We start from the raw sequence: 27,359 nt of genomic DNA on the forward strand, positions 1-27,359 counted from the left end.
AGTCATATAAGAAGGGAAATATTTCAAAGAAGAAATATAAAAGGGGAGGTGATGGTCTAGTGGTTAAGCGTTGGGCTTGAGACCAGAAGATCCTTGGTTGTGGTATCTGGTGGGAAACTCAGTTCAAAGTGCTGGCTTTATCTGTTTCTTTCTGTAGAATGGATTTACTGCCAATAGTGCTGAGATTATAGTGTATTACTTTAACCTCTGCGTTGTGTTTCCCCAGGAGGCACACACTCTAACCATGAGGCTAAAACCCACGGCCTCTAGCATCTGTTGCTAGAGCGTCTTTTGCCATTGGAGAGTGAGGTTTTCTGAGTGCATATGCACAGCACTCCAGCCATACGAGGTCTGTCAATAAAGTATAGGTCCTTTTTATTTTTTTCAAAAACTATATGGATTTCATTCATATGTTTTTACGTCAGACATGCTTGAACCCTCGTGCGCATGCGTGAGTTTTTCCACGCCTGTCGGTGACGTCATTCGCCTGTGAGCACTCAAAATTTTTTCTAAACCTGTGAGGCACATCGAAGTGGACACGGTTCGAAAAATTAAGCTGGTTTTCGGTGAAAATTTTAACGGCTGATGAGAGATTTTGAGGTGATACTGTCGCTTTAAAGACTTCCCACGGTCCCAGGCACCATCATCAGCCTGTTTCAAGCTGAAAACCTCCACATTTCAGGCTCTATTGATCCAGGACATCGTGAGAGAACAGAGAAGTTTCAGAAGAAGTCGGTTTCAGCATTTTATCCGGATATTCCACTGTTAAAGGAGACTTTTTTAATGAAAGACGTGCGGGCGGATTGCAGCGTCGGCTTGCAGCCGCCGCGACGCTCCGCCACAGGAAAAACACCTCTGTTGGAAGCCTTAAGGACAAGGTGGAACATGTCCAGCTGTTACTCACTCCAATGAAAGCCATCAAAAGCCGCCTGGATTTTACAAATGGTTATCAACACGGAGGTGTTTTTCCTGTGCCGCCGCACCGCGCCGGCTGTGTCCCGATTTTTCATTAAAAAAATCTCCTTTAACAGTGGAATATCCGGATAAAATGCTGAAACCGACTTCTTCTGAAACTTCTCTGTTCTCTCACGATGTCCTGGATCAATAGAGCCTGAAATGTGGAGGTTTTTAGCTTGAAACAGGCTGACGACGGCGCCTGGGAGTGCTGCGCGACGTCCTGCTCCGTGGGAAGTCCTTAAAGCGACAGTATCACCTCAAAAGCTCTCATCAGCCGTTAAAATTTTCACCGAAAACCAGCTTAATTTTTCGAACTGTGTCCACTTCGATGTGCCTCACAGGTTTAGAAAAAATTTTGATCAAACAAAGCGCCAGTCTCTCAGCAACTTCTCAGACAAAGGAATTCTGACGAGGGGCTGGATGACTCCTCCCACAAGGAGTGCTCACAGGCGAATGACGTCACTGACAGGCGTGGAAAAACTCACGCATGCGCACGAGGGTTCAAGCATGTCTGACGTAAAAACATATGAATGAAATCCATATAGTTTTTGAAAAAAATAAAAAGGACCTATACTTTATTGACAGACCTCGTACTCTCACACACGCCGCTAGCTTAGTTTATGGCAAGCTAAAAGTGGATGCTCTTGTTTTGGCCGAACAACCAGTGATGCCGGTAATGCGTTACTCTAATCTAACCACTTTTTTTAGTCACGAGTAATGTAATGCGTTAATCTTTCCAAATCAGTAATCATATTAAAGTTACTTCTCCAAGTCACTGTGCGTTACTATTGTTTTTGCATTGTGGGTCGACAGCAGCATTAATCTTGGTCCGTGGGCAGGAGGTCAGGGTTCGACTGCACTGCCCACTTTAAGTGAGCTGTGAACTTTTCATCTGCGGTTTTCTGCAGCAGCTACGACTCGTCCTCACCTCTTAAAACGCGGTGACACCAGCACACCTGCACTGAGCTTTACAAAGACATTTTTTTGCTTTTTTCTCCTTTATTTAGAATTCTGAGCTGAGCCGCTCCGTATCTGCTGCTAAAAACAGCTGATCCTCCGCGATGCCTCAACAACTATTTTCCACTCAAATGCACCTAAACTCTCTTTCTGAGGACCACATGATGTGACAACGCAATAAAACTTTCTTACCTGTAAATCTGGTCATGTTTTCTGCATAAATAAATGTTATCCATTCTTTGTGCTCAAACACCAAAGCAGGGGCGAATCCAGATGGAATGGGGGTGTGGGGCAAGGATGTGCCCCCCTCCCCCACAACACCCCTAGATTAAAGGTCCAGTTTTGAAGCCTTTTTTTACTACAACTACTAATACTACTTATAATAATGATCATTTCGACAAGTAAAATGTTTAGAGAGAATTTCAATGTTAGAAAAATGTTAGAAAGAATTGTAATAGTTACATTTATAAACAATGTAGGTTAGAAATTGTAAGTTTTACTGTTACAGTGCTGTCATCAGTTAAATATGAGGTCAAGAAAGAGGTCTTAATTTTACTTTTTATAAAACAAGTATTTATTTTCATTGAAGTCAAGAAAGGGTGACTATAAAGTGAGTTTTGGCAAAACAGGTATCATTGTCATGTTGAGGTGGCAGAGGGTTGTTGTCAGCAGCTGGGGAAAGTAACTAAAATAGTAACTAGTAATCTAACTTAGTAACTAAGTTACTTTTTCAAGGAGTAATCAGTAATTGGATTACTTTTTCAAAGTAACTGTGGCAACACTGTGAACAGCTAACCGGTTTCTGGGTATTCTGTATTAGTACGCGCCCACTGCTGATGTGCTTGATGAATTCCTGCGCAAAAAGTAGTTCCCAGACCTGCGATGACAGTGCATTTTCATGGGTAACAAATGACGAAAGTAGTCCGGCGAGCTATCCCACAGTGCCAAAATAGCAGAGATGTCGCTCCAACTAGAGTGGCACAGTGAGCAGGGTGCACTCCAGCTTGCCCCCGTTGCATTAGCATGAAGAGTACTGGAACTATAATATATTTTGTTTTTCATTAAAAGCCCTCTCACTTTTCGGATGCCACTCAGATGCACTGTTCTGCAGTGCCGCATAAAATATGTCACTCAGTGAACGTAAAGTGGAGAGCTCCCGTGTCTTTGACTATGCAGATCATATTTCAAACAGTGAAGAAGAAAGTGTCCTACGTAGGCACCCCACGTCTTAATCCCTGTCTCGGCTGTACTAGACCATGCACCACCAAGGAATCTCTATCTAACCAACTCTGTAAGCACGCACACATGCATGCACGCATGCACGCAGTTCAGCACCATTAGTTACACAAAGACTAGGCAGAGACTGGAGCTCAATGACTTTTCCAAGGTGAGAGGTTGAAAAATTGGATTGGAGTAGTATTTGAGAAGTGGAGTAGCACCAAAAAGCCAGGTCAAAATACATGTCAGCCTGTACTACTTAAGAAACATAAAGGTTATTTTGTTTTCGCCTCCTTTACAATGAATAATTATTGTACTTGCAATATTAAGTTCACTTCATTTTATTTATACAGCGCAAAACCATAAGTTACTTCAAAATTCTGGCAACAAAGAAGTCAATTTCAAGCTTCAAAATCACACATATCTTGTATGTAAGTATCCAATTTGAAATATAAAATCCTTTCGGCAGGGTTGTGTGTACTTGCGATTGTGATATTTGAGGTTTAGAATGTAATCACTCTTAATCAATGAGAAAATAAGAGTTTATTTCTCTGATTTTGTATATTTCTGTGTAGAAAGAGTGTCTCTCTGACTGACCCCACCCATTGCATACATCATTTGACAATCTCCCCCGCGTTCTTTTACCTTTGCAATGAAATGAATACAAAATCCTTTCTGCAGGGTTGAGCAGAGATGATTGTGTTATTTGAATTTTAGAATGCAACAGTTGTGAAACAATTATAAAGTCATGGTTTACGTTTCCGACTTCATACATTTTTGTGCAGAAATGGCCTGTCTGTCTCACTGACAACCACACCTACTCCTAATCCAGCATCAATCCATCCATCATCAATCTACTTACTGCATTTTACACAGTACATTTCTAGGTTTTTCCACTGCATTATTTGAATTTGAAAAAGTTGCAAATTTCTTCTCATTTTTGTCACTTTTCTTTTGAAAAGGCTTTTAGGAGAAAACTCGGAAAGGGTTAGGGATCTGATAAATTTGATGTTGCACACTAATTACCCCTTTGAATCCTATCATTTCATCAGGTGCAGCGTCTTTGATGAATGTGTGTTTGCATGGCTCAGTAAAAACAACAAATGAGAGAAATCGATGAAAACCAGATATAAAGTGGTCGTGCATATTTTCATGTAGTTTGCTCATCACGTCTCCTCTCACTTCTCATCACAGTACCTTCTGACTGATTGTCTTGAGTCACAGTTACACGCCTCAACACAGAGGAAAATGACTCATTGTGGCCTGCAGTCATGTAGAATGAACACACACACCTTGCTTTCCAGAGGTCTTGACGATACATTCGCAAACAGAGGACATTGCACAGAGGACACAGATGCAATGATGTGATTTATAGAACCTGCAGCCTACAAGTGGAGAGCTGTAGGTGGCTGCAGCCATCAGCCATATCTGTCCTGTTGCATCATCAGATCAGCCTTGATGCCTCTTTCACACTCCTATCCCCATCAAGAAGACGTCCTCCAAATGTAGTTTACGACAACAGACTCCACTTATACCATTTATCACATTTAACTCTCAAATCAGCATGCCCCATGCGTCAGTTTGAAATCCCAATGGGATGCAGAGTTGCTTTATCATGACACAACATGAACATTTTAATTCAATATCAAACGGAGTGCATTTTATGTGCAGATTGGTTCTGTCTCTCCTTACATGTCATGTTCAATAAGGTGTCTGTTGTGCTGAAGAAAAGAGGGAATTCAAGGTGTCTGTTTCTATGTGTGTGATCATTATTGCTCCACAGAAAGTGGATTACATTTCCATTGCACTTTTTCATTCACTGTAAATGCTCAAAAGGATGAGAACACACAAGCTAAGAGTGGCTAACAGAAGTGGCTTATGACTACCTGTTAATAATGCGGTGTTACATGTCTGAAGAACAGGTTAATTTCGCTAGATTTCAGAAATGATTCATGATGATGAATAACTTGAGTAATTAGAGCAATAAAAAATATATTTCTGCATGGAATCTTTGATTTTCAGAAAGTGAACAGAGTGTTCATAAAATGGACTGAAGAGGCATCAGTAGGTGTTTGGAAACTTTTTAAACCGCTCAGGCAGAATGAGCCTCTGATCTGGTGAATAAGCATATTTCCTGCACATTCATAATATGGATTGGCAAAGTAAATTTAATCCACGTTGTCCTTGTGTAAAGAGCACTACTGGAAAATTGTTGACTTCATGCAAATACCTAATATCACACCTACAGTAGTGTTCAGAATAATAGTAGTGCTATGTGACTAAAAAGATTAATCCAGGTTTTGAGTATATTTCTTATTGTTACATGGGAAACAAGGTACCAGTAGATTCAGTAGATTCTCACAAATCCAACAAGACCAAGCATTCATGATATGCACACTCTTAAGGCTATGAAACTGGGCGACTAGTAAAAAAAGCAGAAAAGGGGGTGTTCACAATAATAGTAGTGTGCCATTCAGTCAGTGAGATTGTCAGTTTTGTGGAACAAACAGGTGTGAATCAGGTGTCCCCTATTTAAGGATGAAGCCAGCACCTGTTGAACATGCTTTTCTCTTTGAAAGCCTGAGGAAAATGGGACGTTCAAGACATTGTTCAGAAGAACAGCGTAGTTTGATTAAAAAGTTGACTGGAGAAGGGAAAACTTATATGCAGGTGCAAAAAAATTATAGGCTGTTCATCTACAATGATCTCCAATGCTTTAAAATGGACAAAAAAAACCAGAGACGTGGAAGAAAATGGAAAACCATCACAATGGATAGAAGAATAACCAGAATGGCAAAGGCTCACCCACTGATCAGCTCCAGGATGATCAAAGACAGTCTGGAGTTACCTGTAAGTGCTGTGACAGAAGACGCCTGTGTGAAGCTAATTTATTTGCAATAATCCCCCGCAAAGTCCCTCTGTTAAATAAAAGACATGTGAAGAAGAGGTTACAATTTGCCAAAGACCACATCAACTGGCCTAAAGAGAAATGGAGGAATATTTTGTGGACTGATGAGAGTAAAATTGTTCTTTTTGGGTCCAAGGGCCGCAGACAGTTTGTGAGACGACCCACAAACTCTGAATTCAAGCCACAGTTCACAGTGAAGACAGTGAAGCATGGTGGTGCAAGCATCATGATATGGGCATGTTTCTCCTACTATGGTGTTGGGCCTATATATCGCATAACAGGTATCATGGTTCAGTTTGGATATGTCAAAATACTTGAAGAGGTCATGTTGCCTTATGCTGAAGAGGACATGCCCTTGAAATGGGTGTTTCAACAAGACCGTGACCCCGAGCACACTAGTAAACAAGCAAATCTTGGTTCCAAACCAACAAAATTAATGCCTCGCAGATGTGAAGAAATCATGAAAAACTGAGGTTATACAACTAAATACTAGTTTAGTGATTCACAGGATTGTTAAAAAAGCAGTTTGAACATAATAGTTTTGAGTTTGTAGCGTCAACAGCAGATGCTACTATTATTGTGAACACCCCCTTTTCTACTTTTTTTTTTTTTACTAATAGCCCAATTTCATAGCCTTAAGAGTGTGCATATCATGAATGCTTGGTCTTGTTGGATTTGTCCAGTCAAATTTTTCTTAATTTTTGTAAGTTTTCTTTATGTGACACTGTTAACCAGCATGATATTCACCTTGATTTTGGATAGTTTTGTTTTGTATCCTCAAATGTCACCTCGCTAGATAGTTAATTTGGCATTAGTGCGAGTTTGCTGGTCAAATTTTGTTATTCAAATGCCACACAGAATATCTGTCTACTCTGAAATGGGAAATACTTAAAGATGGCAAAGTTACCACCTTGTTAGTATAATAAATATAGGCATATTTGATTAGCAGTAGCATTATCACTCCAAGTGCAGTCATTCTGCATAGCTAGATTTCACTGTATTTTTGGACTATATCACTTCATACATACTGGATTTTAAGGATGACAGCATTAATGTGGGTTATGCCAATAAGACATTTGGAAAATTTAGAGGTACAAAAGGATCTTTTTCCATTATGTCATTGTACGCAACCCTGAATTGCTTCATATTTATGACTGTAAAAGTTGTATGTGGAGTATTAGTGGGACACACACACACACACACACACGCACAACACAATACAAGATTCCATCACTCTAGTGGGAGTCATCTGAATTGCAGGAGGTCAGCAAGAGACTTTTATAGGTCATTATATAGCCGGATCACTATTCCTGAAAGGGTACTGGTATCTTTTTGATCAAATTTTATGGCACTCTCCAGCGAAGCTGCTTCCTTTGAAATGTAGACTAATTGTCCCATATGTGTGTGTGCACGTTTGTTTGTGTCCACATACATGTGTGTCTACTTGGGCAGGGACCTTTATAAGCTTGATTGATTGATGTCATCTTGGTGGATTATTGAGTTTGCAGTGAACGTGATAGGCTTTACGACAGCCTCTCTGAGGAATATATATGGGTGTGCAGGCCCACACAAACACATACATGGCTATAAACTTGTTTATTTCAGTGACTGGTGGAAATAAAAGTCAGCTGATGTGTATACATCCAGGTACCTAAATTGTATATTTGGGATGGTTTGTGTAATGTTCCATGCAATTCACTTCATTTGCACCTCCAAATCATAACACAAGTTATCACAAGGCAGATCAAAAGAACAGGGTCTTGACCGTACCCAACCAATAAACAAGTGAGATGGGGAAAGAGGTAACGGTCCTATTAGTGGTGCAGCTTAGCTAAAATTTCCATAAAATTGTTCATTTTGTGATAATAGCATGGAATTCGGCACACATATTCTAAATGAACTAATGTTTATTTTCAGATATGGAGCCATCCTGGAGCTGACCTCTAATGAGCTACAGGGGTCAATAAAAAATTACACAGGGGCCAAAATTTAAAAATGCTCCAATCATGTTGAAAACTATACCACATTATTTGTCTGATTGATTCCAAAAGGGTATAGTTTGGACTATCCATGACTGAATTCCATGGAGTCATGGGATAAAAACAGCAAAAATGGTGACAAAATGTCAATTTCATTTTGTACAGGGGTCAGAAGTTAAAGTTGCTTCAATTTTGGTAAAAAATGATTTAAATGTCCAGCAGTGCTTTAGGGGTGTGCGCCCTCTGATTTGATTTATTCAACCATTACATTATAAGTCCTTTTCGCTTTCCCTTGTTTTTTTCATTCGGGGTCTCCACAGTGACAAAGCCCCAGGAGTTGATGAGATTCGTCCTCAAATGCTGAAGGCTCTGGGTGTAGAGGGACTGTCTTGGATGAGACATCTCTTCAACATTGCGTTGAAGTCTGGGTCAGTGCCTAAGGAGTGGCAAACTGGGGTGGTGGTCCCCATATTTAAAAAGGGGGACCAGAGAGTGTGTGGCAATTACAGGGGCATCGCACTACTCAGCCTCCCTGGTCAAGTCTACTTCAGGGTGCTGGGAAGGAGGGTTTGGCCAATAGTCAAACCTCAGATTGAAGAGGAAGACTGTGGATTCCATCCTGGCTGTGGAACAGCCGACCAGCTCTTCACTCTCATAAGGATCCTGGAGGTGGCCTGGGAGTATGCCCATCCAGTCTACATCTGTTTTGTGGATTTGAAGAAGGTGTATGATGGGGTACCCTGGGAGATACTGTGGGAGGTGCTGTGGAAGTATGGAGTGAGGGGGTCCCTTCTTAGGGCCATCCAATCACTGTACTCAGAAAGTGAGAGCTGTGTTCGGGTGCTCGGCAGTAAGTCTGACTCGTTTCCAGTGGGGGGTTGGCCTCGGCCAGGGCTGCGCCTTGCCACCAATCCTGTTTGTGATATTCATGGAAAGGATATTGAGGCGTAGTAGAGAAGCGTGAATCTTCGATTGGACTGGGTTGCTTGACGCGAGGACGTTTCGCTTCAAATCGCAGAAGCTTCCTCAGCTAAAATTCTTGCTCTGGTGGTCTGACTTCTGTCTTGACTCTTGTAGAGAAGAATAATAAAGAAGTCACAAAAGCTGAAGTTTTAAACCTAACCAGACCCCTCCTACTGAGAGGCAGACTGCTATAGGCTGGTGACTAAACAATAGCTCTAATTAGCACCTATTGTGCTCTAGTTAGCACCCTCCTAATGACAGGACAGCTGTCCCTCTCCTGATGGCTCCCTTGATGACTCTGCTGATGACGTGAATGACTCATTACCATGAACAAAAGACTGAAACTGCTTTGACCTGAGTACCTCATTGTAAACAGGGGATAAAGCGTGTCTCAGACCCCCTCCCCGGTTAAGGCTAGGTTTCAAACGTTTCACAAAGAATGCCTCCTTGACCCCTCTCTCAAACCATTTCTTCTCTCTGGCTAATATTTTAACTTCCTTGTCCTCAAACGTGTGGTTAGTGTCTTTAAGGTGGAGATGAACTGCAGACTGAGGTCCACTGGCGCCCTCTCTGCGGTGCTGGTATAGCCTTTTGTGTAAAGCCTTTTGTGTAAAGCCTTTTGTGTAAACCAATAGCAACCTTTACACAAAACGCCTCTGGATCCCCCAGTCAGAGGTGGTTAACGTGACCCGGGAAAGGAAAGTTTGGGGTCCCCTGCTGTACCCCAGACTTTACCCCTGTACCCCTGCTGCCCCCGCGATGTGGTCCCAGATAAGTGGTTGAAGATGGGTGATGAGTGAGTGATGTATTTATTGTCTTTCACACACCAACATGTTCATTATCAGTTTCACTATGTAACAAAGCCCAGTTGTCCCCACACATTAGGGGTGCGGCTGCTTTGAGCTTCTTTTTTTATTTTTCCTTTGCTCTTGTATTGATGTGGGTCCTCTGACGGCCCATCTTTTTTTGAGCATTTTATTACAAATATCTGTAATAATATGGCGTGTTGTGTGATTAATTCAGGGAACAGATCATCTAAAGGGTCGGTATTTGTGTCCAGTGAAATTATTGTGTGATATAATTTTGGATGCTAGTGGTGTTAGCATTTTTAGCAGCTATCAGTGGCTCCAGGAAGTTAGGTCATAACTCCACGATTAGTGAGGAAACAAGTGGGTCATCATTTTTAATGCCCACACCAAAACAAAACCATTTTGAGAACCACGACTCAGTCCCCCTGAGAGCCGCAACCAGGTGAAACCTAATGTCCTCTCAATGCCGAGGCACCTGTGTACTGGATCATGCACCAGGAAAACGCACCACATCTCTGCAACCCCTATGTGGATTTTGTTCATATTTAGCATGATATTATTACTGAGCCCTGGTCTGATGCCTGTCATATCAAAATAGGGACAGATGGTAAATGGACTGCACTTATATCATGCTTTCATGCTCATGCTTTACAGTCGTGCCGCACATTCACCCTTTCACACAGATGTCAGAGTGCTGCCATACAAGGCACTCAACTTCACAGCAGGAGCAATTTGGGGATTAAGTACCTTGCCCAAACACCCTTAGCAATTTTCTAGTCTGATACAAAGCGGAACCAAGGATCTTGGTCACAAGCCCACTGCTTTAACCACTTGACACAAATTATGTTTAGAATCGTTTGTTAGATAGATAGATAGATAGATAGAGCCTATATTTGCCATTTGTACTCACGCAAGGGTCAGTTACATTGTAATTCTTGTGCAGCGCTCTCGAGTAGATAAAGGCATAAAAGGTATAAAAGTATGAGTATAAAAACATATAATGTATAAAAAACAGTATAAAAAGGATACCCGGTGAAATCTGAAAAAAAAAGAAATGTATTACGACAGTTCAGCAACAGCTTTTCCAAACATTCACTATTTTCTGTTTTATCTCCCAAAAACAAAGGTTGTTAGATGGGAGAACGACCTTTGTTCTTCCACATTACCATATATCATTTACAATTTTCTCTACATATTCATTATTTATTTATTTTAATTTGAGGTTTCACTCCACCATAGGGCTTTACGTTTGATCAGTGTTCTTGCACTTTGATAGTGATGCTGCTTGAAGTCCAGTTTCCTCAACGTGTCTTCTGTGGCTTCATATTCTGCCTGTGGATGTTTCTGCATTTTTAATTATCAGTCGGTATTTGATCACCTCTTTCTCCTGCCTGTCATTACGTCTCATTGGGTTGCTGGTAACATTTCCATTGCAATAAGAAGAGCAGCCGTGCTGTGTATTGAGTTGTGTGAGGGCTCAGCGGTGCGTGCCAGTCACTGTAGCAGAGATGAGATTCCTTCCTCATCCATCTTCAAACTCTTGGCTGGAAATGACATGTCAACACACAGCGAAGCGCATCGTTGCTTGAGATCCCCCTCCAAGCACACACACACACAATCACACAGACAAACATGTGAACAGGGAATGGAAAGGAATTGGATTGGGAATGGGATTCTGATGATATGGTTCAAACCCTGCTCCTGTATTTTAAATGCTAATTGAACTAATGCAAATAAATAGTGTGTGTACAAAGTTCAAACTGCTATTTTTAAGCACACAGACAGACATTAGATTTGTGTTTAAAAGGCCGTTACAGAACTGAAACAATTAGTCAATCAGCAGAAGGATAAATGTACACTTTTTGTGATATTTGAGCAACTGCTGAAGCCATTCAAAAATAAATGCTATCCTCAGAATTAGTCTCTTTGCTGTATCTAAAATTGATTTTAAACATTTGTGCAAAAGGACAGTCTATGTTAATATACTTTTAAACCACTTTGATTATGTTTTAATGGTGTTAAAAAAAAAGATATTGCCTGAAAATATCTTAATCTGGTCATAATGTAAATTTTAGTCTGGTTTGGAACCTTCCTACTGATGCACAGACTGATTTAAAGTATTATCCAGAAGCTCCAAATAGATTTTAGTCAAAAGTGAGTTGAATCTATTTTTTATTATATGATTATGAATTGGTTTTAAATGTCATTTCAATTCAATTCGGTTTATTTATATAGCACAAAATCACAACATAGGTCACCCCACAGGTGACAGGGGTAAGGTCTAACCTTACCAACCCCCCTAAGCAAGCATGCAGGCAACAGAAGTAAGGAAAATCTCCCTCCATCACAGACATAAAATGCAATTTTTTAAAAACCATTTCAGTGTTTGAAAACAGTCATACGAAGGTATCCAGTTACAACAAAAATACCTGTTTTTTTTCTTTTTCAACCCACTCCACAAGAAAACTCAAACAGCTCTGTGACCCACAGAATTCAGATTGATCAAAAAACAGAAAAGCTGTTGGTTCAGATGGTCATTCTTTGTATATGCATATGTTTAGCAATTCAGTTCAGTTCATTTTAATTATATAGCTCTGTGAGTCCAGAGCAGATAAAAGAACGAAACAAAACTGAAACTAATAAAAGAAAAACTAAGCGAACGGCGACCTTCACGCTTTAAACAAAATCAAAATGAAACATTGATGATGACGTGACTTGATAGCAGGTATCAGACTGAGCGCCAGCCTGTGATCACTTCTGCAGCCAGCCTGTGTTCTCCACAGCACCTGCAGCTGCGAGAACTGCTTGTCTTGACAACAAGTTTGTCTTCACGGCTGCAACGTGTGTAAATAGTTAAAGTAGTTGATAAAATGTTCTTTCCGCTATTGTTTTTCTATGAAAACGTTGCTTTTCATCCCACACATGGAGGACCCATGTTCAGTTCATCTGAGCTTTAGTTATTGATCCGTTCAGATATTGTCACAACGTTTGTGCAAGACATCTGACTTGGGAAGTTGGACGAAGTTGGACGACAATCAAATGGAACGCTGACGGTACAGGAACTACACAAACAATGAGGAAGTGTCAAGATAGAAAGCAAAATGGAATACAGACGAATTGAGGTTGTCATCGGGATTTGTTTGAAAATTCTGATGACGCGCCAGCTACAGGAACAAAGCTGGACAATGGTTGAACGCTGTCTCCAAAAGTCAACGTAAGTCCAGATTTTTTGTTACTGTTTTGTTATTTTTTGTCGTATTTTGTGCTTCATAATGCGCCACACATTTTCAATGGGTGACAGGTCTGGACTGCAGGCAGGCCAGTCTAGTACCCGCACTCTTTTACTACGAAGCCACGCTGTTGTAACACGTGCAGAATGTGGCTTGCTATTGTCTTGCTGAAATAAGCAGGGACGTCCCTGAAAAAGACGTTGCTTGGATGACAGTACGTGTTGCTCCAAAACCTGGATGTACCTTTAAGCATTGATGGTGTCATCACAGATGTGTAAGTTGCCCGTGCCATGGGCACTAACACACCCCATACCATCACAGATGCTGGCTTTTGAACTTTGCGCTGGTAACAATCTGGATGGCCTTTTTCCTCTGGTTCCCAAACGCTTGTTGAGTGTTGTTAGAATGAAAGGTGATATAAACAGCTGGGACAGTGGTAAACATACCACTGTCCAAGCCCGGCGTGAGGAAAAAAAATATTAAGGAGGCGATGAGTTTATCACAGGGGGCGGGGTCACCCCCCCCCCCCCCAAAAAAAAGTGCGCACCGGAGGGGACGTGCCTGAGCGTGCGTAATGAATTGGGTGTGCTCCTAGAAAGCTTGTGTATTTAGGCTACACTGTTGTAAGAGACTGACTGAGAATAAAGAGTGATGACAGTATTTTTTTAATTGTTATTTGAATGTATCGACCCTCGGTCAAGTGATCTCCTGCATACCACAAAACCAAACCAACAACTGATCTGAGAAACGACACAAGACAGTAGATTAACCCCACATACAGCTCTCCATCACAAGCGCAAACACAGCGCAATTGGGCATGACAGTCACAAAATGGGTCAAAGATAAACCTTTCATGTAGATATACAGTGGTCCCTCATTTATCGCGGGAGTTACGTTCTAAGAATAGCCCGCAATAGGCGAAATCCGCGAAGTAGACAGCGTTATTTTTTACAATATCAAACAGGCATTAACAGTTTCTCACTGTTCTCTCATGTGTAAACACTCTCAAAGTTCAAACCTTAGTAGAAAAATAAGACCAACCTGTTTTCAGGCCCAAACATTTGTTTGAGAAATAAAAATAGAACGTTTTCCTATAAATAATTATGATGGCTTTTAGAACTAATGAATTTAATTTTAACGATCAACCTACGAGGTTGGACACATAAGAAATTATTAATAGTGACTGACCAGTATTTCACAGTTCTCTGCAGGTGTCTTTTTCCGAGTGAAGAACAGTGAATACAAGTACAGTTCTGGCTCATTTCTGGTTGCCTGAGGTGAAAGACCTTTGATATGGTAAACAGTGCTTTACGCGTAACGAGAGAGCTTGCCACAGGCTTATCCAGTAACATTCACAGGAAAACTAGTCGAGCAATCCTGATACTCACACACTGTTTGAGCATGTGAGTCTCTGTCTGCTCCGTCTGCTCACTTTCACTTTAACTGTGCATAATGGCGCAGGGCGCATTGGAGCACCCAGGGGACTATTCAAACAGGCCAACGAGTAACACATCACTCCTAAAAACAATCTTTGGGGTGTCACGTGAGGTGAATCTGCCCTACGATTGGATTTTGGAAAACCATGTGACGGCGAACCAATTCCGATTGGACACTCACATTGCTCACGTCATCACACAGCTTCTATGAGGAGTACAAATATGGTGGACGGTGGCTTGAAAGTCCACGGAGTTAACTTTTCAGCAAAAAAAAAGTATGTTTCTGTGTCATATCATTAAAAAAGTTATTTATAATTTAGTAAAGCTTGGTCTCAGCCGTCGTATACGACGGTGTCGGCCCCAGAGGGTTAAACCCTTAGATCTTCAGCAGATGTATTTATAAAGAGAAACTGCATGAACTACACAAGTTTTTTTTATTTTCTAATAACCAGTTTATTCAATGAGGAATGAGGAGAAACAAATGCTAAATTATTGTTGTGTCATAACTTAATTTTTGTTCAGCCTTTGTGACCCGTCTTCAAGACGTTAGATGCAAAAATGTTGAAATTGGCCCTATCCTGCAATGATAAAGAATCCTTAAAAAAAATTACTGGATCCGGATCGTGTTCCGGATCGTGTTCTGGATCATTACCAATAATGATGTCTAAGTTAGGCCAAGATACACCCCTGGTAAAAATTTCATTGAAATGAAGGATTTTTGAGTAATCCTGCTAACCAAGCAACCAACAAACAAACAAACAAACGGACGCGACCGAAAACATAACCTCCTTGGCGGAGGTAATAATAATAATAATAACGTGTATATGATAGCAAGAACCTAAGCAATTTAGAAATACATTAAGACAATAAATAAAAAAAGAGAATTAACATGAAATAAATAGGTTTTAAAACATGGGTTCTAAAAACACTCTGGACTCACACACCATTCCAACTCATTGTAGAAACTTTGCATAATTTACCACCCTTGAAAAATGTTAGCTACCTACTTTATAAACAGTACCCAATCTAGAGCCTGTGGATCCCCATGGGCAATGCGCTGGTACAGAATTAATCTCTTTCGGAGCATTTTCCATCATATTTTGTTTGAGAGAGCAGCCAACTGACATCACCGTGCCTCACTACTCTGTTTGACTGTTGCCATGTGCTTCCCAGCATCCCTTGTGCAAGTCAGGGGAAGCTCCCACGTGTTCTTTGACGTCGCTGTGGTTGCTATTATAGACTGTATGGGTTGCTGCTGAATGTAGTCCAAGGCCATCTGTCCTCTTGAATTTTTCCCCCTCAGGGGGACTGTTTATTATTTTTTTCTCGACAATGCAAATTTTGATCATGCTTCCTGAAGCAACTCTACATTACATGGAAAAATGGGCGGGTGTGGGGTTTAAACCGTGAACCTTCAACACTGAACCCAAGTGCACTAACCACATGGCCAACAATATATATAGTGGTGCCAAGAAACTTCTTTTTATGCATTAAATCTTAAAAACCCAAAGGCTGTGCATTTTTAAGAACAACTTAAGATTTCAAGTATTTTTATGTAAAAGGACCTAAAACGAAACACTGCTTTACTGGGAAACTGTTTTCCCCCACTCTCCCACTCTCTGTGTGTGTGTGTGTGTGTGTGTGTGTGTGTGTGTGTGTGTGTGTGTGTGTGTGTGTGTGTGTGTGTGTGTGTGTGTGTGTGTGTGTGTGTGTGTGTGTGTAAGCATCATTTGTGAGCACACATCGTAATAAGCACCTCAACTCTGCTGTGCTTTTTTCATAAGAGCACCTCTTGCCTCCCATAAAGCTCTTAGACGTGCTCCGCCTCCTGCAAGCCTTTGGCAGGAAAGCTGGAATTTGTGAGCTACTCTTCAATTCAGCAGAGTTTGAATCAATGAATCTGTCATTATTATTTTCATTATTTTATAAAACATCCCGTCCTCACCTCTTGGCACCCTCACTGTCAACACTGAAGCTGTTCACAGTGCAGCACTGTTGGCCAGTTGCTGTGTGGTGAATAGACATAGGCTTCAATAAAGCATGAACACTCCATAGTTGCAACTACACTGTGTGTATGCACGCTGCTATATTACAAGGCTTTGATGTCACTTCGCTTGGCCACACGGTGTGTGTGTGCCAGGTGATGTAAAATGAATAACATTTGTGTCTATTCTCCTCAGGTGTTGGCTTTGGAAAGGCAGGTCTTTGACTTTCTGGGCTACCAGTGGGCCCCCATCCTCGCAAACTTCTTTCACATCATCATCGTTATCCTCGGCCTCTTCGGTACTATCCAGTACCGGCCTCGCTACATTGTGGTGGTAAGTGCACACGACGTGAGCGCACTCTTTCGCGTGAGGGTCTCCTGAAACTGTGCAGTCTGTCACATACAGTCATTCTGTTCCACATTGTTTCTGTTAATCAGCGTCACATCGCATTGCGTTAGTCTGCCCGTGCTCACAAATTGCACATTTCCTTTCCAGCTCCAGATGCATTGTGGGCACTCTTAAATCGATGTAATCCCGTGGTAATTGGGGCTCATTAAGCGGGTAGGGGAAAGGGGTATTGCAGCTCATTAGAATAATACTTAGTGTGGAGATTCCAGACGGAAGAGGTCATTCTCGGAGCATGTGCAGATTACTGCTTCACGACTGTCACTTACTGCATCATCCTCAACACAGTTGTGTTTTTATTTAATGGCATGAGGTTCATCAGCAGGATTAAAAGCCTTTTTTTGTAAATAAAACCACAAATGGTGATGCTAATAAGTAAACAAAGAATGTGTGAGAGAACAGTGTAAACCCTGAGAAGTTAGCTCAACTCAAACTGAGTTCAGCAAACGCCAATGATTTAACCATCAAAACATACTTTAAGTCAAACAAATTTGATGAATGTGTTAAATTAATTTGAATTAGCACACTGACATACTAATAAGTTAAAGTGTTGATGCTTTAATGGAGAAGCGAACAGGGATTGATCCAGTGTCTTTGATTTCTGGATGAATTGTGTCAAATGATTCAACCATCAAAGCATACTTTGATTAAGTCAACTGAACTTGATGAAACAGTGTTAAACTGACTGAAGTCAGCACAACATAGTCTCCAAACACATTTCAGCATTCATCGGGTTGATGTAGCGCATACGGTGCATTCAGAAAGTATTCACAGCGCTTCACTTTTTCCACGTTTTATGTTACAGCCTTATTCCAAAATTGAGTAAATTATTGTTTCCCTCAAAATTCTACTCACAGAACCAATAATGACAACATGAAAAAGTTTTTTTTTTCTAATTTTTGAAAATTTATTAAAAAATGAAAATGGATTAGCTTTTCAGCTAACTTCGAAAAACATCAGCAGACCAATTGGCTTCCAATAAATTTAGTTCAGATAACTTTTAGACCGCTAACGTTTTTTACATAGTAACAGTGAAAAACATTTATAAACCCTGTTTGCCACGTATTTTGTAGCAGTGAGGCAGCTGAGAAGAGCTGCGCTCAACTCGACCCCAGCAGAAGGGGCCTGGCTGCCACAAAAAAAAGTCATTTTCCTTGACGCTGTATTGGACCATCGTGGTGAAGAGAGAGCTGAGTAGGGGGGCAAAGCTCTCGATTTACCGATCGATCTACGTTCCGATCCTCACCTATGGTCATGAGATTTGGCTCATGACTGAAAGAACGAGATCGTGAGTACAAGCGGCCGAGATGAGTTTCCTCCGCAGGGTGGCTGGGCGCTCCTTTAGAGATACGGTGAGGAGCTCAGTCACTCGGGAGGAGCTCGGAGTTGAGCCACTGCTCCTCCACGTCGAAAGGAGCCAGTTGAGGTGGCTCGGGCATTTTTTCTGGATGCCCCCTGGAAGCCTTGCTGGAGAGGTGTTCCGGGCATGTCCCATCGGGAGGAGGCTCCGGGGAAGACCCAGGACAAGCTGGAGGGACTACGTCTCTCGGCTGACTTGGGAACACCTCGGGGTTCCCCCGGAGGAGCTGGGGGAGGTGTGTGTGGATCGGAAGGTCTGGGCAGCTTTGCTTGAGCTGCTGCCCCCGCGACCCGATTACGGATAAAGCGGAAGAAAATGGATGGATGGATGGATGGATAATGCACTAATTCTGAAGTTTTAAACATTAGCTCACAAAGATGCCCAAATGGATTATGGGTAAACAGCCTCTGCTCACACTGATTGGTTGACTTATTCATTCTATGCAAAAACCAACACAAGTTAATGTAACGTGTGTTGGTGTTTACAAATAAATGAAATAAATGTGCTTTTGTAAATTATGTCATATGTTTCAGTGAAGCAGGTGAAGTGAAGCTATTTTACTGAGTATTGATAGATGTTAGTTTTAAACGAATAAGTCCACATGGACTTGGTATCAAAGCCACACTCCACAGCTCTGCCACTATGGGAACATTTTGGGTTTAAAACAAAAGAAAGAGGAGAGACTGTTAACATGAATGAGTTGGTATGTTGAGTGTTTAATGCTTTTTTTAATTAAACTTTTGTTTAACAGAGGCTGATAGTCCATTTTATTAATTCATTCATTTTTCTATACCTGCTTATTCCAATTAAGGGACAAGGGGGAGCTGGAACGTATCCCAGCAGTCATTGAATGAGAGGTGGAGTACACCCTGGATAGGCCAGCAGTTTATCACAAGGCCACATATAGACAAGCAAACACTCAAACATTCACTCACTCACTCACTCACTCACTCACTCACTCACTCACTCACTCACTCACTCACTCACTCACTCACTCACTCACTCACTCACTCACTCACTCACAATTTAGAGTCACCATTTCACCTAAACGGCATGCTGCAACCTTTGAAAGTGGGAGGAAGCTGAAACACAGGTAGGCAACCCATGCAAACACTGGGAGACCATGCAAACACCACTTACAAAAGACCAGGTGGGAAGCGATCCCACAACAATCTTGCTATGAGGCAACAGTGCGAACCACTAAGTCACCTTGACAAATAGTCCATTTTGTTTGTTGTTTATTTATATTTTATTTATTTAAGATATTTTTTTATTTTTACAGATTTTACATTCAATATCTCAGTATTGTTCAGGAATAAAAGTGTATTAATCTTTCAGAGGATGTACTTCAGGGCAGCCTAATGGCTTAGTGGTTAGTACTGTTGCCTCACAGTAAGAAGGTCATGGGTTCAATTCCCACCTGTGGCCTTTCTGTGTGCAGTTTACGTGTTCTCTCCGTGTTTGCGTGGGGTTCCTCCGGGTGCTCCGGTTCCCTCCCACATCCAAAGACATGTGGGTTAGATAGATTGGAATCTTTAAATTGTCCGTAGGTTTACGTGTGGGTGTGAATGTGTTTGTTTGTCTGTTTGTGGCCCTGTGACAGACTGGCGTCCTGTCCTGGGTGTACCCCGCCTCACGCTCTATGACTGCTGGGATAGGATCCTGCTCCCAGCGACCCTTGATTGGGCTAAGCGGTTGAAGATGAGTGTGTGTGTGTGTGTGTGTGTGTGTGTGTGTGTGTGTGTGTGTGTGTGTGTGTGTGTGTGTGTGTGTGTGTGTGTGTGTGTGTGTGTGTGAGGATGTACTTCAATTAACAGTTAAAAAAAGAAAATAAAATTATGTTAATACCATTTATCAAAGTTTGTCTGAGATAACATTTCATCAATAGTTATGACAGACCTAATAACAATTGTGTTGTGTTGTGCCCAGATTTACAGCAGGGGTGGAGATAAGGCCTCTGCCATTAATAATCCCAACCCCATTAATAAAGTGAAAAAAATTAAAGTTAATGTCTGACTGTAATCTGATCACATTTAATGTTAATTGATACAGTTTCATGAATAACTGCAATTATTTGAAATTATTCATTCCTGCACAGCGAATGAAGTTATGGCTGTTCACTTGATACATTTGTTTATTCAACACTAACCAAACAAGTTTAATTAACTTAAGTAAAGTTATTATTGATGCTTGAATCCTTTTAGTTCACTTAACTTAATTGGTTTGAGGTAATCAGTTTCCTCCCACCGTTCGAGTTGGACTAATTTATCATTGTAGATAACATCAGGGGAAACACAGGGTAGCTCAAGAGAGACGTGAGTGAGGTGTAACCAGCAGGGAAACTCGGTGGCAGCTAGTTTAGGGGTTTCATGATTCAACATGTATGCTTTTATGAACTGTGAGCTCTCGGGCTGTTTTGCCCTCCAATCTTCCACTGACATATTTTTAACACACTCATTATGAGTCAGAGGATTTCTCAATCCTGATGAATCCAGCTCTGTTTGTGAAATACCACCCTCTTTGTCTGTCAGCAGTAAGCCGTCTGACTGTACAACTCTGTAAATTGCAGTGTTACATCTGTGAACTTTAGTCATCCTCAACGGTTTCAAATCCCGCAGTCCCCTTGGGCCTCACGTGGACTTGCTGAACTTGCAAAAACCTTTTGGAAAAAAAAAGGCAAGGTCGAACAGAGGTAGTTTTTTTAATTGTGTGGAGCATGCGTGTGTAGGACTGTGTGTGGGTGTGGGGACTTTATCCACCAGTAGTACTTTGTTCATTCAAACCATCTTCTTCTTTTTGGTCCTGTTTCAGTCAAACTAATTTGCCTGTCTCTTTGCCCTCCAGTATACAGTTTGGGCCGCTCTGTGGGTGGCCTGGAATGTCTTCATCATCTGTTTTTACCTGGACGTAGGAGGCCTGTCCAAGGTGGGTGCAACTCTCAGGCTCTTGTTTTTGACCATCTTGTGGTGATCTGTCAGCTGCATTGTACACTAAGTGCGCTCTCTTGACACAGTAAAGCATATACATCATGTTATAAAGTTGTCCTGGTCAGCAGTCGTTTAATCTACGGTGCATCCAGAAAGTATTCACAGCGCTGCAATTTTTCCACATTTTTTTAATGCTACAGCCTTCATAATCTGATATATAATTTTTTAAAAGATAGTGTTGATTGGAAACTTTAAATTGTCCATAGGTGTGTGTGCGTGTGTGACTGTGTTTGTTTGTCTATATGAGGCGCTACAACAGTCTGGCGTACTGACTAGGGTATACCCCGCCTCACGCCCTATGACTGCTGGGGTAGGCTCCAGCCACCGCCCCTGTGGACCCTTAATTGGAATTAGCGGTTGAAGATGAGTGAATGAGTGAGTGTTGAATAGAATGAGACACAGTGCATTCAGAAAGTATTCTCTTTTTCCACATTTTTTTATTTTACAGCCTTAATCCAAAATGAATCAAATTCTTTTTTTTTCTCAAAATTCTACACATAATACCCCATAATGACAATGTGAAAAAAGTTTTTTTTTATTATGTTTTGCAAATTTATTAAAAAATAAAAAAAAACTACGAAATCACATGTACATAAGTATTCACAGCCTTTGCCATGGCAGCACGGTGTCTTAGTGGTTAGCTCTGTTGCCTCACAGCAAGAAGGTCATGAGTGTCCTTTCTATGTGGAGTTTACATGTTCTCTCTGTGTTTGCGTGGTTTCCCTCTGTGTGCTCCAGCTTCCTCCCATGTCCAAAGACGTGCAGCTTAGGTGGATTGGAAGCTTTAAATTGTTGATAGGTGTGCATGCTACTACTACTTTTAAGATTAGGCTTAAAACTTTCCTTTTTGCTAAAGCTTATAGTTAGGGCTGGATCAGGTGACCCTGAACCATTCCTTAGTTATGCTGCTATAGACGTAGACTGCTGGGGGGTTCCCATGATGCACTGTTTCTTTCTCTTTTTGCTCTGTATGCACCACTCTGCATTTAATCATTAGTGATCGATCTCTGCTCCCCTCCACAGCATGTCTTTTTCCTGGTTCTCTCCCTCAGCCCCAACCAGTCCCAGCAGAAGACTGCCCCTCCCTGAGCCTGGTTCTGCTGGAGGTTTCTTCCTGTTAAAAGGGAGTTTTTCCTTCCCACTGTAGCCAAGTGCTTGCTCACAGGGGGTCGTTTTGACCGTTGGGGTTTTACATAATTATCGTATGGCCTTGCCTTACAATATAAAGCGCCTTGGGGCAACTGTTTGTTGTGATTTGGCGCTATATAAAAAAATTGATTGATTGATTGATTGATGTTGCTTTGAGTAAAATTTTGAGGGAAAAAAATCACTATACTTCATTTTGGAATAAGGCTGTAACATAACAAAATGTGGAAAAAGTGAAGTCCTGTGAGTACTTTCCGGATGCACCGTATTTAGTACATGTCCAAACCATGAAGCTAACTCAGCTTAACCACATGATATGCTGACCAAAAACCTTGAATGCTGCAGTAGATGACAGTTTGATTGCAACTCTACCAGGTAACAGCACCTGTCGGCACAAAGACAGTGATGAATGTGACAGTGACTTTGATCTTCACCCAAATGGTTGACCCAATTCCAGAATCCACCTAAGTGAGTTCCACATTTGGTCCACTTTAGGTTGACGGTCAAATTCCTAGACCTTTGCCAAAATGAGTTCTTTCAAGGCAATTTTGGGGTCAGGCTTATATGACGGTAAATAATTATGCCAAGGTGTTGTGACATACAGTGTACAAATGTGAAGCCCCGTCACACATAGCAAGAATGTGCAGGAACCAGCCCAACACGGCAAATATTGCCATAATCGGGCACAGTCGGGAGGAAAAGAGGCGTGGTCAGCAGTGTCAGAACGCATCCACATTACCTTGTCCACACCTGCACAATGGCATTCAAAGCGTATGTAGACAACAGGTAGATGACACAGACTGCTGTCAGATGGCCATAAAAGGGGCTGAAGACTGCCCGATGTACAAACGTCTGGATGGCAAACACGGGACCAGAGTGGGAGGGAGCACTGTGTCCTCCCTTTGCACAGTTCCTGCCAGTACTGAACATCGCAGTACAACCAACGTATGGACCTGACTCACGCCATATGTGTCAAAGCCGGCATGGTGCAGTCACTCCCTCACTCATGCAGTTACGTCTATGCTCCTCCTCCACTTCCCAGCGCGACTGACCTCATGTGCGTGCGTGCGTGGGTGTGTGTGTGTGTGTGTGTGTGCTGCAGTGAGCCATGCTTTCCCATCTGTCAAACGCAGCCTTTCCAGGGAACTTTAATGTCTTTTTGTTGTGTGTTTTGGCTCACTTCAGCAGCACAACACAACTCTGGACACCGCGATGGTTGGATTACCACATGGGATTTATTTTTGGCATGGTTGATTTCAACACATGCAGGTCATACTGACAGGCTTTGCCATGCCAGATCCATCTCGAAGTTCCCTCGTAGGCGCTCAAATTGTTTCAGATCCTGTTTTGCCGCCATCGGAATATGTAAATTGCGGTCAAATGGTGCTCAGATTGCACATGGACCGCCGTCAGATAGGTGTCCCATCTCGACAGCACGCAGAGGGTTTGGACATGTGCATCATACTTGGGGCCACTGGCCGATTTTGACCAACTGTGTGTGGACTCTTGCAGATGGCTGACAGAACATTTTCGAAATGTGAGCCGAATCGTCATTGTGACGCCATTCTGCGTGATTCTGGCTATGTGTGATGGTGGCAAAATGGTTGTTTAGTGATCATGTAAAGCCATTTGCAAAAGTTTAGTTTTATATCTTGGGCACACAAACAAAATATGTATATTTCCAGGCAGAACAGCAAGATATGAAGGAAAGAGACCCATCATTGGAAAAATGCACTGCAGGCTTGTCTTTAAAATGTCTTCAATGAGCATCAGTTTAGATTTTAAGCTTCTTCTGATCTTGGGCCAATTTATTTTGTGTTCATACTTTGTGTTACTGCTCTACTAAGGATTGTTGTTCTCACATGAATAGTCATAATGGAGCATTGTAATACTGTAACACACACACACACATTCCAGTATATTTAGTTCTTACCATTTGAAGCATTCGTAGACTCCCTGACTGGATTTTTATTTAAAGATCTATTCTTGGACTTCTGCCCACATATTTGTGTTCACACGTGTCGAGACCTCAGCCGATATGGTCTGCACTCTCAGGACATCATACAGTTACAGGTCCCGAGAGTCAGAATTGAACTGGGCAAAAAGGCTTTTAAATTTTTTGCCCCGTCTACCTGGAAACATGTACAGAAGGACTTGAAATTGACACATCTTATATCTTTGGGGAAATTTAAGACAGATACAAAAGCCAGAGAGAGAAGCTCAATTGGATCTTGTGACTGCACTGTGTAATCCCTCTCTTGTTTTTCTGCCATGTGTTCTTTGTGTTTTGTGTGGTTGTTGTAATCTGTTTTGTGCTGCCCTCTTGGTCAGGTCACTCTTGAAAAAGAGGTTTTAATCTCAGTGAGTTTTTACCTGGTTAAATAAAGGACATACATTGAATTGTCAAGAAGGTAGCTCAGTGGGATATGGAGTTGGGCTGCCAGTATTTAGACCTTGCTTTGATTGCCAGTCAGTTACCTGTCTGTATCCTTGGACAAGACACTTTACATGCATTGTTCCAGTTCTCCCAGCTGTAGATCGGCACTGACCTTGGCTGGGGAACTAATCTGTAACAGACTGGTGTTTTACCCAGGAGGAGTTGTAGACTCACACTTCGACTTCATGCTGTGGAGTTCAGGAATAAACGCAATAGTGGACTTCAGTGCCTATGAAAGACTTCTTGTTATAATTTTGCCATCTCTGTGTTTTTGAGGTGAAATTAAAATTACGACAGGCATTGCATTCAATCAATCAATCAATCAATCAACTTTTTTCTTATATAGCGCCAAATCACAACAAACAGTTGCCCCAAGGCGCTCTATATTGTAAGGCAAGGCCATACAATAATTATGAAAAACCCCAACGGTCAAAACGACCCCCTATGAGCAAGCACTTGGCTACAGTGGGAAGGAAAAACTCCCTTTTAACAGGAAGAAACCTCCAGCAGAACCAGGCTCAGGGAGGGGCAGTCTTCTGCTGAGACTGGTTGGGGCTGAGGGAAAGAACCAGGAAAAAGACATGCTGTGAAGGGGGGCAGAGATCGATCACTAATGATTAAATGCAGAGTGATGCATACGGAGCAAAAAGAGAAAGAAACAGTGCATCATGGGAACCCCCCCACAGTCTACGTCTAAAGCAGCATAACCAAGGGATGGTCCAGGGTCACCTAATCCAGCCCTAACTATAAGCCTTAGCGAAAAGGAAAGTTTTAAGCCTAATCTTAAAAGTAGAGAGGGTATCTGTCTCCCTGATCTGAATTGGGAGCTGGTTCCACAGGAGAGGAGCCTGAAAGCTGAAGGCTCTGCCTCCCATTCTACTCTTACAAACCCTAGGAACTACAAGTAAGCCTGCAGTCTGAGAGCGAAGCGCTCTAATGGGGTAATATGGTACTACGAGGTCCCTAAGATAAGATGGGACCTGATTATTCAAAACCTTATAAGTAAGAAGAAGAATTTTAAATTCTATTCTAGAATTAACAGGAAGCCAATGAAGAGAGGCCAACACGGGTGAGATATGCTCTCTCCTGCTAGTCCCCGTCAGTACTCTAGCTGCAGCATTCTGAACCAACTGAAGGCTTTTTAGGGAACTTTTAGGACAACCTGATAATAATGAATTACAATAGTCCAGCCTAGAGGAAATAAATGCATGAATTAATTTTTCAGCATCACTCTGAGACAAGACCTTTCTGATTTTAGAGATATTGCGTAAATGCAAAAAGGCAGTCCTACATATTTGTTTAATATGCGCTTTGAATGACATATCCTGATCAAAAATGACTCCAAGATTTCTCACAGTATTACTAGAGATCAGGGAAATGCCATCCAGAGTAACGATCTGGTTAGACACCATGCTTCTAAGATTTGTGGGGCCAAGTACAATAACTTCAGTTTTATCTGAGTTTAAAAGCAGGAAATTAGAGGTCATCCATGTCTTTATGTCTGTAAGACAATCCTGCAGTTTAGCTAATTGGTGTGTATCCTCTGGCTTCATGGATAGATAAAGCTGGGTATCATCTGCGTAACAGTGAAAATTTAAGCAATACCGTCTAATAATACTGCCTAAGGGAAGCATGTATAAAGCGAATAAAATTGGTCCTAGCACAGAACCTTGTGGAACTCCATAATTAACTTTAGTCTGTGAAGAAGATTCCCCATTTACATGAACAAACTGTAATCTATTAGACAAATATGATTCAAACCACCGCAGCGCAGTGCCTTTAATACCTATGACATGCTCTAATCTCTGTAATAAAATTTTATGGTCAACAGTATCAAAAGCAGCACTGAGGTCCAACAAAACAAGCACAGAGATAAGTCCACTGTCCGAAGCCATAAGAAGATCATTTGTAACCTTCACTAATGCTGTTCTGTACTATGATGAATTCTAAAACCTGACTGAAACTCTTCAAATAGACCATTCCTCTGCAGGTGATCAGTTAGCTGTTTTACAACTACCCTCTCAAGAATCTTTGAGAGAAAAGGAAGGTTGGAGATTGGCCTATAATTAGCTAAGATAGCTGGGTCAAGTGATGGCTTTTTAAGTAATGGTTTAATTACTGCCACCTTAAAGGCCTGTGGTACATAACCAACTAACAAAGATAGATTGATCATATTTAAGATTGAAGCATTGAATAATGGTAGGACTTCCTTGAGCAGCCTGGCAGGAATGGGGTCTAATAAACATGTTGATGGTTTGGATGAAGTAACTAATGAAAATAACTCAGACAGAACAATCGGAGAGAAAGAGTCTAACCAAATACCGGCATCACTGAAAGCAACCAAAGATAACGATACATCTTTGGGATGGTTATGAGTAATTTTTTCTCTAATAGTCAAAATTTTGTTAGCAAAGAAAGTCATGAAGTCATTACTAGTTAAAGTTAATGGAATACTCAGCTCAATAGAGCTCTGACTCTTTGTCAGCCTGGCTACAGTGCTGAAAAGAAACCTGGGGTTGTTCTTATTTTCTTCAATTAGTGATGAGTAGAAAGATGTCCTAGCTTTACGGAGGGCTTTTTTA

General features: G+C 41.5%; 1 protein-coding gene across 4 annotated transcripts in view; it reads left to right on the forward strand.

The window, feature by feature from the left end:
• nkain4 (sodium/potassium transporting ATPase interacting 4) overlaps positions 1-27,359 on the forward strand; it is a 141,750-nt gene that overhangs the window by 33,723 nt on the left and 80,668 nt on the right. For all 4 annotated transcript variants that reach the window (XR_004561317.1, XR_004561316.1, XM_034172632.1 and 1 more), the window contains exons 2-3: positions 16,638-16,775; positions 21,052-21,132. Coding sequence is in view for 2 of the 4 variants with exons in the window: in XM_034172632.1 (XP_034028523.1) it covers positions 16,638-16,775; positions 21,052-21,132 (219 nt within the window). In the remaining 2 variants the exon portion in view is untranslated. The remainder of the gene's footprint in view (positions 1-16,637; positions 16,776-21,051; positions 21,133-27,359) is intronic.

This window comes from Thalassophryne amazonica, chromosome 6 (genome assembly GCF_902500255.1).
Source record: "Thalassophryne amazonica chromosome 6, fThaAma1.1, whole genome shotgun sequence".
Classification (NCBI taxonomy): Eukaryota; Metazoa; Chordata; class Actinopteri; order Batrachoidiformes; family Batrachoididae; genus Thalassophryne; species Thalassophryne amazonica.